Raw genomic sequence first — 18,474 nt, forward strand, 5'->3', positions numbered from 1 at the left:
TTTATTCTTAGCCATTAAGAAAATGGCTTATATGTAAGGGTTATATGTCAATAAATTTGAGCGAATTAGACAAAGGAGTGTCCTATTTCATTTCAAAGATAATTTTAATTCACTAACTCTTAGCTAGATTAATGCTCCTAATAAAAATTAAGCGCTCCCCCGTGCATGGCATGTGTACCAGATGACCTCATTAAGCAGGTATATGGAGAACAGATGCCTCTGTGACCTGTCTCCAGATTTACTGAGGAGGGAGTGTCCTTGTTTTAGTGTCCTGTGATTAGTGAGTGAATTTCAAATGAGGGATCCAAGGACGATATTTCCTCATGGGTTGTTCTCTATGCCATTTGGTCAAATTCAAACCATAAACAAGATTCATCTTTTACTGATGAATTTATCATCTTTACAAGTCAATAATGTTTGAAATTATAATCTGATTTTAGTTAATGAATATAGATATTTTTTCATTAGTTTATCCTTCACAGGCAATGGAGATCAGTCTTTAGGTTCCTTTTATGTAAATATTAGCACATTTTAAAGTGACCCCAGATTGATTGAGTTATTCCACATATAGTATTCATGACTATGAAAACACTGTTTTCCAGACATATATATGCTGTTAATCATACACCTATGGATGAGGACAGTGGGGGGGGGGAGAGTTGGTAAGGGCAGAGGGTGGGATGGGAACCCAGTGGAAGGGAGCTATGGGGGGAAAAAGAGAGGAACAACTGTAATAATCTGAGCAATAAAGATTTATTTTAAAAAATTAGCCTGCTGTATTTGGTCAAACATTTAACTAACTCACTCCTAATGCCATGGCAGGGCCAGATAATGATTTCTTGGGCCTTTTTTGCTCTCAGTCCAGATGCTCCCCAACCCTGGCCTAGATAGTAACCTACTATATAGAAATGGGACTCACAAGCAAAAATTTAGAATTATTTGTGACCTATATTTGTTGAGCTGTTTCTAGGTAACTTGGATAAATCTTGCTTATATTGGATTCAATCCCTATCAGGCTCTTAGAGTTGTAAGTTGCCAACTGGTAAGTACCTCCAATCATGGCTAATTGTTAAATTGGATGAATATGTGACACCTCACAAATGATCAGCACAACAACACTAGGTATTGCTTAAAGCTGGTTGGCTAAAGCAACCATGCTTAGGTGTGTATTAGCAAGACCCCTACCTAGGCCGGTAGGCAGAAATCAAGTGTGTGCCCTTCAGTAAATAATTACCCATCTTTTCTTTTCAGTTTCCCTATCTAAGCAATAGATGTTGGAACTAGATAGCCCATGTCCTTGCACCTCTTACTGATCCCTTAGGTATTTACAAAATTTCCCATATGTCCTGGAGAAAACTTCAATTCTCAAGTTAGTCTACAATATCTCACCAATCCACTCTTTGTTTTTAAGTCATAAAGGAGGTTTTATGCCTCAAAGAGTTTGATACAAGAGAAATGTATTTCACTGAGAAACCTGCTCCTTGTGTTGGACACTTAAAAATTTCATGAGTTTAATAAAGAAAATTGTGTTTCTTCTCTTCACTTAATACTTTTAAGATACTGATTCTTATGAGTAATTCCAAGAGGAAATTACTTTACGTCTACTCAGCAGTGCTGGGGACATGGAAAATAAGAGCAGAACAAATAGATTACCAAAGCAAAATGCAAAGGCACTGATTTGTGATTAGGACTAAAACTTATCCTATCTAATAAAAGGGTAATATGCAAATTAACCATCACTCTGTCTCAAAGATGGTGGCACCCACAGCCACAAGATGGCAGCACCCAGTCCTCTCAGTCCTGCCAGAGTCCCCCAGTCCCAGGGGGGTGGCTGCTGAGAGCAGGCAGTGTGGGTGGCCTGGCAGAATGCTTGCTTTGTCGCCAAAGCGAGGCAAGCATTCCACCCTGGCCATGGAGGGCCTCCGGCCAGGTTGGGCACAGAATGCTTGCATCGTTGAAGGCCAGGCTGGAGGGCCCCGAATTTCATTCACTGGGCCTCTAGTTTATAAGGACTCTCCTATCTTCCTTCCCATCTACTTCTTGCCCATCCCTCCTAAGCAGAGCAGAGAGGATAAAGCAGAGATTGATGAGGGCAGGGTACCTCACCAGCTAAATTATGCTGTGCTCTTTTCATTGGCTCTTAAACATATCCTAAAGCTCTCTAACCTCTTGTGTCATACTGTCTTCCTTTCTTGCCTTCCCTCTACCTTGCCACAACTTTCAAGACTTCTTTAAGCTTTTTCTGCAGCAGAAAGCACCCTGACTGTACTCAGGCTAGTATACTAATCACCACAATCTATGCCATAAACATCTCCAATCCACTCCAAAAAAATTCCCCTACCCTCTTTTTAAATAGTAATAATTATTATTATTTTGTGTGATAAGTACACTTAACATAAGATGCCCACTTTGGAAAATTTTAAGTATTGTGAATAAACACCACTCCAAAAAAGACATACAGATAGACACAGGTATATGAAAAGGTGCTCAACATTATTAATCATTATGAAAATGCAAATTAAAACCACAATGAGATACTGCTATGTGTGAATTATAATAACTAAAGTAAAAAACCTGACAATATCAAGTGTTGACAAGAATTTGGAGAAAATGGAGCCTCATAAATTACTGGTGGAAATATATAATGCTAAAGCACACTTTGGAAAACATTTTGGCAGTTTTTTAAAATTTCAACATAAACTTCCTTTTCAATTGTATAGTTCCACTTCAATTTTCCACTACCCAAGAGAAATGAACACATATGTCCACAGAATCCACAGAAAGACCTATTAATAGCACAATTATTTATTATAGCAAAAAAAACCAGAAAGAATCTAAATGTCCATCAAATGATCAATGAATAAACAAAATATGAAACATCCATATGAGGGAATATTAGTCATTAACAAAAGGGAATATACACAACATGGATAATCTCAAACACATTATGCTAAGTAGTATATATTATACAAAAGGTCATATGTTGTATGATTCCATTCACATTAAGTATCCAGGAGAGGAAAATTTATTGACACAGTAAGTAGATTAGTGGTTGCCAAGGACTAGGGCTGAGAATGCATGGTGACTAGAAATTTTTGAAGGGACTTTTGGAGGTGATGGAAATATTGTAAGTCCACATTTGGTTATTGCACAACTCTGTATATTTAATATAAATCCCTGAAACTTGAAACAAATGAATGTTACCATATGTAAATGATAGTTCAAGAAAAGCTCTTATGAAATTAAAAAGCAGAAGTGGGATTTAAGCATAGCTTTGAAGACTACCAAATTTACAACACAGCTTTACCTCTTCATAGTGGTGTGCAAGTTATTTCAGTTCTCTGTGCTTTGTTAGCTTACATTTTACAAATGCTAATTAAAGTTCTAAGATAGGATGGTATTATGAAGTGGGTGATGGTATATAGGGGAGCCAGGAAGTCTGAGGACTGAGATCCAGCATAAAACAACTGGGTTAATGTCTTTTCCACTGAATTTTAGCACACCAGCGATTCTCAATATTTCATCTGCTTCCAACAGTATATGCTACCCATGGGTAATATTGCTTTTACCTCAGGCAAAAGGTACATGTATATGAATCTCAAAGTGGGAAGGAGCATAAAATAAGGGATAAACAGTAAGTAGAATATGGTAGTTTGAAAATGTTTAAACCAGTGATTATGCTATACTATCTCATTGACTTAAGGATCCCTACTATAGAGTTGCTTTCCAGAGGCATTAGAGGAGAATCTATTTCCTTGCCTATCTAGCTTCTTAGATGCTGTTTATATTCCTTGGCTCATGGCCCTTTCCTCTATCTTCAGAGACAGCCATGTTTCAGCTCTCTGATCTTTTTTCTACACTTACATTTCCCTCTCACCATAGCTAAGAATGATTCTTAGCTTTCAGGACTCTTGTGATATTATTTCAGATGGTTGAGTAATCCAGGATACATTCTCCATCTGAGGGTCCTTAATTTAATCACATCTACAAAATACCCTTTGCCATGTACATTTATAGTTTCTGAGAATTAGGACATGAACATCTTTTAGGGTCATTACTATGTCTACCACAAATAGCAAAACAAAGAAAACAAACAAAAAATCAAAAGACTACTGATAAGCTGGGAGAAAATTTTTGTAATATATCATAAACAAGGCTAATATCCTTGATACATAAGAACTCTTAAAATAAGAAAATTTAATGGAAAAATGGGCAAAATCATGGGCACACAATGCACAAAATGATTTCAAAATGGCCTTTGAACATATGAAAATATATTCAAGATCACTCATAATTAGAGAAATACAAATTAAAAATACACAGAGATATCATTTCTTATCTATTAGATTGGAGAAAATTTACATATTTAATAACTCATTCTATTGGTGAGACTATGTAAACAGTCTCATACATTACTGGTGAAAATATAAATTGGTACAAACTTCCTGGAGGAAAATTTGGCAACATCCAACAACACTCAATGTGCATTTACAATTTGAAGGAGCATTTTTCATTTTTTGGTATTTGCTCTGAAAGTACACTTCTAACAATATAAAAATGCATAGTCACATGGTTATTCATTGCTACACCATTTATAATTGCAAATTGTTGCTTAAATTGTCTCAAACTTATGCTTGCTCTACATATATTCCTTTTTATCCTGCTATTCAATTTTGTAATCCTTCATGGGCAGTTTTTATTTTATTTTCTACATAGTAGAACCAAATAAATGTTTGTTGATTTGAAAATTACTAGGGCTAAATAAGCATTTGTTATAAGAAATCTCATATAATTTAAAAAAGGGGGGGGGATCCCTGCTATTGACTTAAAGTCACTGAGTAGTTTCTTTTCTACTTCTTTGGAATTGAGACAAATTCATGACTTGGTTATTTGGTACTCTTATCTGATCTTCATTGGAAATACAGTGGAATCTCAGGTCTTGAACTTAATTCATTCTGGAAGGCTGTTTGAGAAGTGATTGTTTAAAAATAATTTTTCCCATTAGAAATAATATAAATTAAATTAATCCATTTTAGACCCCCAAGTGATTCCGTTTTAACCTTTCTCAATTGCCTGTGATCATTGTTTCATGAGCACTTTCACACCTTTAGCAATATCAACATTCTTGATGGTCTCTTATGTTTTAAAATTATGCCAATAATCAATTTCAAAAGTAGCCAGATCAGATAACATTCGAACACCTCTATCACACTTTGCAATCATTTTTTTTTTCAGCTCTATTGTTGTTCTCACAACTTTCATTTTTACTTTGCTGCTATCACTAACCTTCTTAGGACCTATGGTGACTTACTGTATGTATTTAATAATAATAAGCAAAAACAAAAGCTAAAAACAACACGAAAATATTCACAGCACAATTTCCTGAGATGTTAAGAATGTGAGGTTTAGTGTTAAATTGACTCATACTCGTGCATTCTCTCCTTTGCCATCTGAGAGACAGGTGACTGATCATACAGTTATCAGCATGAAAGGGCCTTTGGGACAAGAACCAAGTTTTGTTCAACAACTGAGATATTTTTCTGTGCACAACTTGGTCAAAAAACAACCTGTTCAAGATGGCAAATGTTTGAGAACCAAGATTTGACTGTACGTACATTTTCAAAATGAGCACACATATCAGAGATTATTCTTACTATACTGTTTTATGATTTTTATATTGTACTATATCATTAATACAAAAACCAGTATTTATTTTGCACTTATTATACAGTGCTTTGCATTTTTAGGATTTTTTTGTACATGTTTCCTGAACTAGATTGAATATCGCATGTAAGTCATCTGCTTTTAAATGGGAATTCACCCAATGCACTAAACCAACAAGAAAAAAAAATCCAATTCATATGCTATTACATCCATGTCTTCAGTGTCCATTTGCCTTTGGCCTACTGAAAGTGACCCTTCTGGAAAATGAAGCTCTCATCTTCATATCTTGATAATACCTCTCACTTTACTAAGCTAATTTCCCTTTTTTTTTTTGAACCTTCGACTATTGCAATGTCTAGAACACATTTCTTATCCATAATGCTGGGGAGCTATGCACATAATATTTGCAGGCCTTAAATAATACATGCCATAACTCAATTGAGAATTCTAAAAATTAGAAAATGAATAACTTACTTATTAACAACTGCCCTACAGAAAAACACAAAATTATTTCTACATTTTTTCATATAGAATAAAAATCTGCAAAGTGGGGGCATAAAATAGGACAAACATATCTAGAGAAAAAATATGTTCCTGAACTAACTGGAGCCCTAAAAGTTAAACATCTAAATGTTATTGAGTATATGCACTTATTGTTCAGCTAGACTGTCAACAGATTGAGAGGATGGAGGAAGGAGTAGCTTACATTTATAGGGACAAGGGTCTCTGAAGCTCAGCATGAGCCCCTAGGCAATATGTCACCTAGGCCTTTTAGAAGTGGAATAATCCGGTCTGCATTCAGAAAACTGTTATTTTTTTCCTTCTAAAAAGCAAAGGGTAGAAAACATTACTTCTGGAGTGGCTGATGTGCCAGACAAGGTATTTCTATCATCATGGATTAAAGGGCAGGATCTGGAATTTATGGTGTAAAAGAAAAGATAGTAAATTAATAGTCATTACCAGTAGAGGAGTAGAGGATGAGTCACTTGAAATATACCACTATCAACTACCCAAACTAAGCAGCACATTAGTCACAAGAATCAGATTTCCCATTAAATCCCGGAACTGTAGGCAAAAGACTTCAGTACACTGGAAGGCCAACACTCTACCACTGCATTTAGCCTTTAGAGGAAGCACATCTCAGTTTTAACAATTACTCAGATGAATAGCCCCAGCCTCATTTTCTCATATTCACACTGTCCCCAACTCTCCAACCATCTTCAAATACTTGTGATTTCACCAAAGCTTTCATGCTTCTGTGTCTTTGTACACATTGATTCCGCCCCCACCACCCCCTGCCTGGAATGCCATTTTTTTTCTTTATATGTGCAACAAATTTCCTTCAAGTCCTTCCTCAAATACTACCTCTTCACAATGCTTTGTATGTGCCCTACAGGCATAGTTGAGTTCTCTGTCTCACAGAAATCCCAGAGCACTTTGGACAAATACTTTAGTTTTTATCACTGTTGAAATAACCTTCTAGCCCCAAGATAATGCTACTCTTGCCTGGAGGGCCATGTCAGCAAACTGAAACTTAAATAACTCATGTCCCTGTAAAACTCTGCTTGACCAGAAACATAGTATACCCAATCAGACAATCCCCAAATGCCAAGACAACTCCAGGCCTTCTCATATCAAACATGGTTAACTATGTGCCCCTGCCAATCAGGTCTTTTCTGGTTTTTCTTCTTTGTTCTTTAGTCTTTATCCTATAAAAGCTTCCTGCCTTCTGCCCCATTTTGCAGTTCTTCCCATGGAGTCTGTTCACTTCATGACGTGTTAATAAAGTTTGTTTGTATTGCCTAAATTGTTTTCTTTGATCATTTTTAACTGCACATAATGTTATCAGTCTATTTATGTGTCTTGTCTTCTGCACTGGACCGTGAGCAACTTGAGAGAAGTGTCTCTATTTATCATTGTAATCCTATCCCTAGTATGGTGGTTGAATAGTCAATAGATGCTTCTTTTTTTTAAATAACTATTTCTGCAAGATAGGCAGAGCAAGTATTTTCAGCCCATTTCCCAGAAAAATAAACTGAGGCCCAGAGCAGAGAAATGCCTTATCCATGGTTATACTGTTGATCTGTGCCAGAGTTAGGATTCACAGCTAGAGCTCCTAATTCCAATTTTAAAGTCCGTGTCACTACAACATAGGTCTCTACTCTGTTGAGGGGTAGCATCTAAAATAGCTATGTTCATTGGAACTAGAGGGAACCTTCTGATGATCTGTAAATCCCCCTTGCGTTAGAGTGAGCTTTTTAACTCCATCTGCTTGGAGATCAGCATCTTGCCTTTGAGAATAAAAGGAATTCTTGTTGGTTCAAGACTCCAATTTCCTCTTGCAGCTGGCAAAAATGAAACAAATGTGTGAGGACCTGTTGGGAATGCATTCTTTCTTCCATCCCTCCAGCTCAAATATCAGTTCCCCTGTGATGCTCTCCCATATAGGGGCCCAGGCCTCCAAATCATGATGAAACGTGTAATTTTTAGCTCACAGCACTTCATTGTTGGCTGTTTGTGAAACTTCTATTATGCCTTATTCAATAAGTATAAGTACAGTGAATAATGTGTCCTATCTTTTCTGCAACATATGAGCTTTTAGAAGATAGGGGTTAATATCACCATGTGGAGTGCATAGAATAATTTGTAATTGACTGAGAACTTGTACTATTACTTGATTCTCACCTCATTACAAGGTTTCTCAGAGTCCAAAATGAGCCACTCTATCATCAGTGCTCTTAGTTCTGTTCATTAGATTGAGGTTCACTAAGTATGAACCACTTCTGTGAGTTAGTTGTGAGCTAAATGAATAAGGAACTATAAGTGGAATCTCCTAAAATCATTACACAAAAAGGACCATGTGCAATAAAGCTATCAATGCTTGGTTGTTTTGATTACATTAAATCATATACAACTAACAATGTGACCTAAATGCTTTCCCTGGTCCCTGTCCACATAGGTAGTCTCTATAATGAAGACAAAGGGCAAGCCATTTACATCTAAAGTAGGAAGATAAGAGATTTTCTGTTGCCGAAACCGGTTTGGCTCAGTGGATAGAGTGTCAGCCTGCGGACTGAAGGGTCCCAGGTTCGATTCCGGTCAAGGGCATGTACCTGGGTTGCGGGCACCTCCCCAGTAGGAGATGTGCAGGAGGCAGCTGATCGATGTTTCTCTCTCATCGATGTTTCTAACTCTCTATCTCTCTCCCTTCCTCTCTGTAAAAAATCAATAAAATATATTTTTTTTTAAAAAAGAGATTTTCTGTTAACATTTGAAGTCCTGGCATCATGCACAATTTATCTTTCAAAATATTTGCCTTTGAAATCCCCAAGTATATAAGCAAAACTGACTCACTCATATAATCAAAGAATAAAGGAAGGCATGAAGGTCTGAAGGTCTGAATTTGACAGCAAGCCCCTTAATTGGTTCAGAAAAATACCACTTTCTTCTTGATGATGCAAGATGGAGAAATGAATGTTTATTTTCTTTAATTCTACATTAAGTATAGGACCCTATTATTGTGTATCCTAATACATAGAAGACACTCTGTGCAATGTATTCAATTTTACAGAACCCCATTGTGTCTAAGTAATTATAAAAGTGAGGACATTAACACAAACACTTCTACAAGGTGGACATGTTCCAGGACATATGTCAAGCAACTGACATGGCTTATCGTATTCACTCCCCACAATTGCCTTGTGAGGCAAGTATTTTTTTGATTCACCCCATTTTACAGAGGAAGGTCCAGGCATAGTCTTACTACAGAATATATATTCTGAATCTGTCATATTTGAACTATAACATGAATGATCTCATCATGTTTCTCACTTTAAAAAAAAAAACAATAATGTCTCCCTGTAACTACAGGATAAACATGTTGTATCACTTCCAAACTGTTATCCCTCATCTGTCATGCAGAAATGTTTCCAAAAAGGTATTCCATTTGGCTGTATTTCCCAATATACTGCCTTCTCACTTATTTTCCAAAGCTTATTTATTCATCCACATTCAATGAAAATGTTAACACTTGAATTATCGTTTTTCCTAGCCTTTAGTGCTTCCATTATCCTAGGGAACTCATTTATTTATAGGAAGCACTTATACAAAATCCTGACCCCCATCAACTTCCAATCAGGCACTAAATACCACCAATGCTACCTTTTGAAAATATAATTGATCCATATTTAAAAACAAACAAACAAACCTTACTTAGCCCTAGCTGGTTTGGCTCAGTGGATAGAGCATTGGCCTGTGGCCTGAAGGGTCCCGGGTTCAATTCTGGTCAAGGGCACATGCCCAGGTTTCGGGCTCAATCCCCAGTAGGGGGAATGCAGGAGGGAGCTATCAATGATTCTCTCTCATCATTGATGTTTTTATGTCTCTCTCTCCCTTTCTCTCTGAAATCAATAAAAATATATATTTTTTAAAAACCGTATTTAGTGGAAAAAGCAGTTTTTAGCCAGATAGTCCTTAATTTGCTTAATAACTGCATCATCTTGCATAAGTCATTATTAATTTTAAGCTTTACTTTTTGGATCAATTCAATAGAAATAATACTTATTTTGAATAGTTTTTGTGAAGATCAGAGTTGTTTTAATAAAGTGACTGGCAATAGTAGCTCTCTAGTACACAGTAATTTTTATTAATATTATTATTAGAGTATTGCAGCTCATAAAACTAAGCACCTCATCTTCATCCTTGCTTTCCTCTAACCTACCTGCCACACTGCTCCCAGAGTGATCTATCTAAAATGCAAATCTGTTTGTATCACTCCTTTATAATAAACTCTTTTAATAATGGGTCTCTATAACTTTTATGCCAACATAGCTCATAAGCACCCCTTCTTCAACCCAGGCCACTTCTCTACACTTTACTCTGTGGTCCAGTCACACTGAATTTCCTTTTGTTTCTATAATGTATTATTACCACCTCCTCCCTCATTCCTCTGGCCTTCATCTCTCTCTCTCTCTCTCTCTCTCTCTCTCTCTCTCTCTCTCTCTCTCCTTCCCTCCCTCCTTTCCTCCCTCCCTCCCTCCTTCTTTATCTCCCTCTCTCTCCCCACCCTATTCTCTATGAAACATTTTTTTTCCTATATTTTGCTCTAATTTAACTCTTCACTTCTTCTTAGTCTCAGTTTAAAAGTGAGTTCCTCTGGAATTCATTGTGGCTATTCTCCATAGGCTCACTTTATTGTTCCTTCTAGATGCTCCCATACTACTCTGTGCTTCCTCAATCATAGCACTTATTCTACTTTACTGTCATGATTTATTTGTTTTCCCCAATAAAATATAAGTGAGGGCAGAGACCTCATCTATTCATGCTCATCACTGTATTCCTAGTTTTATGATGAATTGTGTCAATTCATGAATACCTGCCTTTGTATATGCTATTTCCTCTGCCTAGAATACCCTTCTGTACCTTACCTTATACCTACACTTTCTTCAAGATTCAAGATATAGAATAAGCATTGCCTCCTTCCTACAACTTCCCTTGATGCTGCCACGTGATGTTGGGTGTTCTTGCACTGTAATTCTAACACATTTTGCACCTCTCTCTGTTTAAGGACTTTTACATTATTGTGAAGCTATCTCTGCACATATCTGCTTTAACCATTGGGCTGTAAGTCATTAAAAGCATGACATGTGTCTTATTTATCTCTATAGATCAGCACTTATTCCCAAATCCACAAACATGATAAGTACTCATAAATGGGTTGAATGAATGATTCAAGTCAATGGGATAAAATCTAGTTAAATTTAATGAGTACTTATACCTCATACTAAAATAATCACTGGAACTGTTTTACTGTTATATATTATGCAACATTCATATACCATAGGTATAAAGAAAAATGCAATGAACATATGTATCCATAGCTTCATCAATAAATAAAATGTCATTAATAGAAATGCAGTTCCCTATATATTCATATCTGATAAAATGGAAAATTCATAAACATGTGCATCACTTTGATCTGGGTTCTGTTCATTTTTCTATATCATTCCAATTTTAGTATGTGTGCTGCTGAAGTAAGCAGCAGGTAATGAGCTTTGGCCTGCATTTTTATGGTTGTCTTGAGGTCTCAAGATGAGACAAGACAAAGCTTCATTCTCAACTGCCCTAGTTACACAGCCATGCAATCCTTGGTAAGATTTTTCTAACAAACTACCATTCTTTAGTTTTCTCATGGAATCTAGATATAATTTCTGAGGATCAAAAATAATAACAGTAGTGTGGTAGAGTAACAAACACTTTCTGAAAAATTCTAAGTGTTCTTCAGACCTTATCCAATTCGTGATTTTTATGTGTCTGCAAGAAGGTAGCAACTACATTGTTACCTGAATGAGAAAACAGGTAATTTGTATCTTATAAAAAGTCACCAGATGAATAAATCGTGGTGTCACAAATAGAGCCAAGCATTTATTTTCAGTCTTGAAATTAGGTCTCCCTCTGGACCCATTGTCCTGGGTCCAAGGTGAAGCATATACTGTGTAAGGGAACCAATGGCTTCATCATGTTTCTAAACTTCTGTACCTCCTCTATTCTGTACTTTAGAATAAGCACAAGGTCATTCTGCATAGACTCCTATCTTCCTAAACTTGTCCAATTCAGACTAAAATGAAGGGCCCACTGGTCATCTTCTTCCCATTCATCCAACTCTATCTTCAGGTGGCTAATCCTTTATTCAACTTCATCTTCTGCCTTTCTCAATAAGCATCCTCAGTCTTCTTTATAATTCCACATCTCCATCCCCCCAGAACCCAGGAGTTTTCATTTGCAGCTACACCCGAGGCTTTTGTGCAGGGAGGGAAGTGCGGACTTGTGGTACCTAAGGAGACTGCGGTGGGAAGCATTATGGGGAGATTTGGCAAAACAGCAGCCAGGGGCATTTGGTTGTAGGCCCCCAAACCAAAACAGCCATTTTTCCTGAAAGGAGCTAGCTGCTCCCAGTAGTTTCATGATGGGAAAAGAAAAAAGACCCACTCTAGTCAACACAGCCTGCCCCACCTGCAGGATCCCTGCATGCCACACCCTGCATTTTGAGCTTTTCAGAGAAAACAAAAGCAGAGGCCAAGCTTATGGGTTTGAACAGTCTCAAGAAGCCCTCAGTGACAGGACAAAGGCAGAGGGGGTCTGCCCCAATATCCTGGGAACCAAACTGTTATTTTCCACTCACAGGAGAACTGATAAAAACTCTGTTTCCAGATGATTCTCTCTGCCAAGCCAAGGGCAGAGTTCTATTTTGGGCAACTCATGGAAGAGTAGCTCTGGGACAGGGAAACACACCCACCATATTCCCTGAAAGCTAAACAGCACCTCCCCCACCTAAAGCCCTTTCAGAAACAGACTATTGAATGATTAAGATTGAAAGCTGGCTAGCAGGCAAAGGCGGGCAGAGGTGGAGCCCAGAGAACCAAGGGAAGTTGCTGACCCAGCCCTGGGCCCCATGATGCTAACAAACCTACATTAGAGAGCAGATTGGCCCCTCCTGCTTCCAGCCAAGGCCTGTGGATACAGACACAAACTGTGGATTGCTTGGAGCTTCCAGCAGGATTCAGAAAGCAAAAGGACAGTGCCTGACAATGATTAGCACCTAAGTACCTAACAGGAAGTCCAGAATTGGCAGGCAGAAGAGTGGGATCCAAAGGGAGCCTGGGTTGGGGGCAGGCTAGAAGATGTCAAAGGGGGAAAAAGGGGAACATGTGTAATACTTTCAGCAATAAAGATTTTAAAAAATAAATAAAAGATATAGAGTTAGGCAAAAGTAGGTTTAAAGTTGAGAGTACAAAAATATGGAGGTTATTCTTGTATTATTATTTACTAGAGCCCCGGTGCACGAATTTGTGCATGGGTGAGGTCCCTCGGCCTGGCCAGTGATCAGGGTTGATGGGGCCATCGGGCTCAGCTGGTTGGGGGGAGGGGCTGCAGGAGGTTGGATGTGGGAGTGTACTAACCACCAGGGGGCAGCTCCTGCATTGAGTTCTGCCCCTTGGTGGTCAGTGCACATCATAGCGACCACTCAACCAGTTGTTTGGTCATTCGTTTGTTTGGTCGTTCAGCCACTTAGGCTTTTATAAATATAGATTGACTAGAGGCCTGGTGCACGAATTCGTGCATGGGTGGGGTCTGTTGGCCAGGCCAGCAATCGGGGCCAATTGGGGCCATGGGGAGGAGCCATGGGAGGTTGTCCAGCAGTGGGAGGGGCAACGGGAGGTTGGCCGGCCACCCTGATCTGGGCCAATGGGGCTGGCCTGCCAGGGGGAGGGACCTTGGAGGTTGGCCAGCCAAGGGGAGGTTGACTGGCTGCTGGAGGTTAGCTGTGGGAGTGCACTGACCACCAGGGGGCAGCTTCTGCATTGAGCGTCTGTCTCCTGATGGTCAGTGTGCACCATAGTGACTGGTTGTTTGGTCGTTCGGTCACTTAGGCTTTTATATATATAGATACAAACAATGATTTAGTTTGTAGTTATTTTCCATACAAATAACTGTAAAGCTTCTTTTGCCTAACCTTGTATATCATACTTTTCTACTCCCAAAGCATAACAACCATCACAATCCCCCTAAGCACAAAAACCATCACAATTTTATGTTTCTGATGATTCATTATACATTGCTTAAAACAGCATTCACCAACCAGTGGTCCATGAGGTCTGAAAGGTTGGTGACTGCTGGCTTAAAAGATATAGTTTTAAGTTCTTCAGAAATTTCACTTATATCAAACTCCTCAGCATTCCAAGACCATGTGGCATTAAACATATGCTGCTGTAATTTTGCATATATATATATATATAAACATTGTATGTTTCAGAAAATATCCATCATTAGCTCATGTGACTCTCATAACCTGCATCATAGTAGTTCGTTTTTACAGTTAAAAATAGCCTATTCTGACTGTCACAATGTTCATGCCTATGTATATGGCTGTGAGTCTGTGTATTTAAGTGTTCTTGATAATGTATATGCATGTATATTAGTGCACATGTGTCTTGGAGTATGCAGCATTTATACATCATGAACATATATCTGTGTTTTTTAGAATGTTCATATGGCCAACTCTCAATTTATATGTGTATCTATACTAGTATATATATGTCCATGAGTGTATATATCTGCAAACGTGTTAAGAGTACACACCTATGTGTGCATTTAAAATCTGTAAACTTGAAAGAATTTTCAATGGATAGCTTAAAACATGCTGCTTTAAAACCTAGTCATACCCACAAGTATATTTTAGAAAGGGATATCACTTTCTGACCTCATTGTGTAGAGGAGGGTTCCATTGTCTATCAGTCTGAGCAACTTGTTAGGTGTGGTCATGTTATGGGCCACCGATTTCTTCCCATTGTGAAAGAAGGTGTCAGGGGTCCAGATTTTACTAGCCAGAAGATTGTTCAGTGGAAGGACCTTCATCGGTCCATCAAATTTCAGTCTTTCATCATGCCATGTCTGTCGAAAAAATACGTCAATGGTGTACTCCTAGGGACAAAAAAGAGAGAGAACAATGTTTGAGTAGAGTTCTAGTAATATTTCCTCTGATGCAGAGATGCAGCAGCCTATTAACACTAGTTACGGTGAGTATAACAAATGATTATGATTGGAAAATAATGCCATGGAGATCAATAAGTAAGAGATAATATATCTGACAAGATTTTGCTTAGGAAAGTCACTGCCAATACTGCCCTGCACATCATAAAAGCTAACCACACTGAGCTGGTTTTGCTCAGTGGTTAGAGCATCAGCCTGTGGCCCAGACAGTCCTGGGTTAGATTCAGGTCAAGGGCACATACCTCGGTTGCAGGCTCCTCCCTGGTCTGGGACCTGGTAGGGGCGCGTACAGGGGGAAATAATAAAAGTTAACCACAAGATCTTGTCTTATAAAAAGGCAAGAGCTCCCTTCACCATGCCGAGGCATCTCTAGTAAGAACAAATTCCTTACCTTGTCTGCTCCTACTAAATGATCCCATATGAACATGAAAGGCCAATATTATAATCACCACAAATACAAAACTTTAAATTTTAGAACATATTTCATTTGAGCCTCAAGTAAAAATGTTTTGATGAATTAATATCTTAATATATTTAATAAATAAGGAACTCTTACAGATAACTTAAAAAGGAACAAACAAATAAAAAATGGATAAATGACATGAACAGAAAATTCATGAAATGGATAAAAATGGCTAATAAAAATGAAAATTTTCAAAATTGCTGTTAATATAAACACAAACTAAAATAATAAATGTTCTATGTTTTGGTAACAGCAGACTAAATCATTTGGATGCTAAATCATTTAGTTATAATGACTAAATTATTATAACTATAAAATTTGAATAAATAAATAGAAAGATAGAACGATAGACTATTTTAAAGCAATGGAAAGTGACTAATAGCAGGCAAATACTTGAGAAAAGTTTACCATTGAAAGATGGCAATAGCAATGGATTAAAATTACATTTGTGGCTTCTCTTTCTTAGAGGTGTTCCTCCAAACCTCGAATTCACATGTTATGATAACACTGCCTTACTGGCTCAAAGTGGCAAATAATCTGAAAATTTAGGGGTGAGAGTCCTAGAAGAGAGCCATAGTAGGAATGGTACCCTAAATCTAGGTATACTCTGCCCCAAATCCTAGCTAACCATTATACTAACTATACACATATGAGGAAGACCTCATGTTTAAAAAATTCAGACAGAAACAAAATGGAGTCTTCCACTAAATCACCGATAACAGAACTGTTCTGGGTGATGATTGTTTGACAGAAATCTTATTGGCATAATATCTCAGAGGAGATAGCTTAAGGCTGGCCAAAGAGATGAAAATTCAGGGGGAGACCCTGGAAGCAAGATAACCACTGAGAGGGTATGTCTCAAACTCTGTGTACAAACTCTGTCCAAATCCTTGGCTAACCACTAAAGTACATAAGGCATGGGGGACACCTTTAGGTCGCCAGGCAAAATAAATAACCAGAAGCTGCTTAAAATCCATTAATGGCCTCCAATCATACCTGCAATAAATTCTAATATCCTTCCTTTATCTAGAAAGCACTTAATAAACTGGCCTTTACCTTCCGCTCTGAGCTCTTCTTCTCTTTTATTGTTGACAGTATTGCAGATGTCCCCTATTTCCCCACTTCCCTCCGCCAGCCAGGCCTTCATCACACTACTGTCTGTGTCCATGTGCTATGCAGGTATGCATACAAGTTCTTTGGTTAATCTCTTCCCATTTTCCAACCCCCTTCTCCTCTTACAGCTGTCAGTGTGTTCCATGTATCCATGCTTCTGTTACTATTTTTTTTCATCAGTTTATTTTGTTCATTAGATTCCACATATAAGTGAGATCATATGTGGTATTTGTCTTTCTCTGGCTTATTTCACGTATCTATAATAATAAAAGTGTAATATGCTAATTAGACCAGACAGCCAAATGATCTTCCAGACATCCTTTTGGATGACCTTCTGGATGAAGCTGGGCTGCGAGGGCTGAGGCAAGCCACTGCGGCTGTGAGGGCCAAGCCCCTTGCATGAATTTCATGCATTGGGCCTCTAGTTTCACTATAATGGTCTCTAGCTCCATCCATGCTGTTGCAAAGGGTATGAGATTCCTCTATTTTACAGCAGCATAGTATTCCATGGTGTAAATGTACCACAGCTTTTTTATCCACTCATCTTCTAATGGGCACTTGGGCTGGTTCCAGATCTTAGTTATTGTAAATAATGCTGTTGTGAATATAGGGGTGCATATATTTTTCTGATTGCTGTTTCGGGATTCTTAAGATATATTCCCAGAAATGGGATGGCTGGGTCAAATGGGAGTTTGCAGGTGTGAGATGATACTTCATTGCCATTTTAATTTGCGTCTCTGGGATGATTAGTGACATTGAGCAATTTTTCATGTGTCTGCTGGCTACCTGTATGTCCTCATTGGAGAAGTGTCTATTCAAGTTCCTTGCCCATTTTTTAATTGTATTGTTTGTATTCCTTTTTTGAGTTGTATGATTTCTTTACATATTTTGGAAATTAACCCCTTATCAGATTTATCATTGGCAAATATGTTCTCTCATACTGTGGATTCCCTTTTCATTTTGGTGATAGTTTATTTTGTTGTGCAGAAGCTTTTTAGTTTGATGTAGTCTCATTTGTTTATTTTTTCCCTTGTCCTAAGAGATATGTCATTGAAAATTCTGCTACATGAAATGTCTGAGATTTTACTTAATTTTCTTTTTTAGTTAAATGTATTGGGGTGACATCTATATATATAAAAGTCTAAGTGACCTGCAGACCGGCTGACTGGCTGGTAGCTATGACGTGCACTGACCACCAGGGGGCAGACACTCCAACCAGTAGCTATGACAGGCATTGACCACTAGGGGGCAGATGCTCAATGCAGAAGCTTCTGAGCTGTAGTGACTTGGCAGCTATAGTTCTCGGGTGATGCACCTGGAACCAGAGAGGAGGGAGCCCAATTCTGAGGTGCATCACCCAACGACTGCCCTCTTGCAATCTGGGACCCTTTGGAGGATGTCAGAGAGCTGGTTTTGGCCCAATCCCCACAGGTCAGGCAGAGGCACTCCACCGGTGCATGAATCCGTACACTGGGTCTCTAGTTGGTTACTAAGATTTTATAAGTTTCAAGTGTTCATTTCTTTTTTTATTATTATTATTATTTATTACAAAGGATATTACATATGTGTCCATTTTTTCCCCCCGCCCAAGACAGTCCCCTAGCCTCCCCCATCCCCCAGTGTCTTATGTCCATTGGTTATGCTTATATGCATGCATACAAGTCCTTTGGTTGATCTCTTACCCC

General features: G+C 38.2%; 1 protein-coding gene across 1 annotated transcript in view; it reads right to left on the reverse strand.

The window, feature by feature from the left end:
• Window positions 1–15,139, reverse strand: part of GABRA3 (gamma-aminobutyric acid type A receptor alpha3 subunit) — a 97,191-nt gene extending 82,052 nt beyond the window's left edge. The window contains exon 1 of the mRNA XM_006765691.2: window positions 14,924–15,139. Within this exon, the coding sequence (XP_006765754.2) occupies window positions 14,924–15,078 (155 nt within the window). The 5' untranslated portion in view covers window positions 15,079–15,139. The remainder of the gene's footprint in view (window positions 1–14,923) is intronic.
• Between the last annotated feature and the right edge of the window lie 3,335 nt (window positions 15,140–18,474).

This window comes from Myotis davidii, unplaced genomic scaffold, assembly GCF_000327345.1.
Source record: "Myotis davidii unplaced genomic scaffold, ASM32734v1 scaffold1540, whole genome shotgun sequence".
Lineage (NCBI taxonomy): Eukaryota > Metazoa > Chordata > Mammalia > Chiroptera > Vespertilionidae > Myotis > Myotis davidii.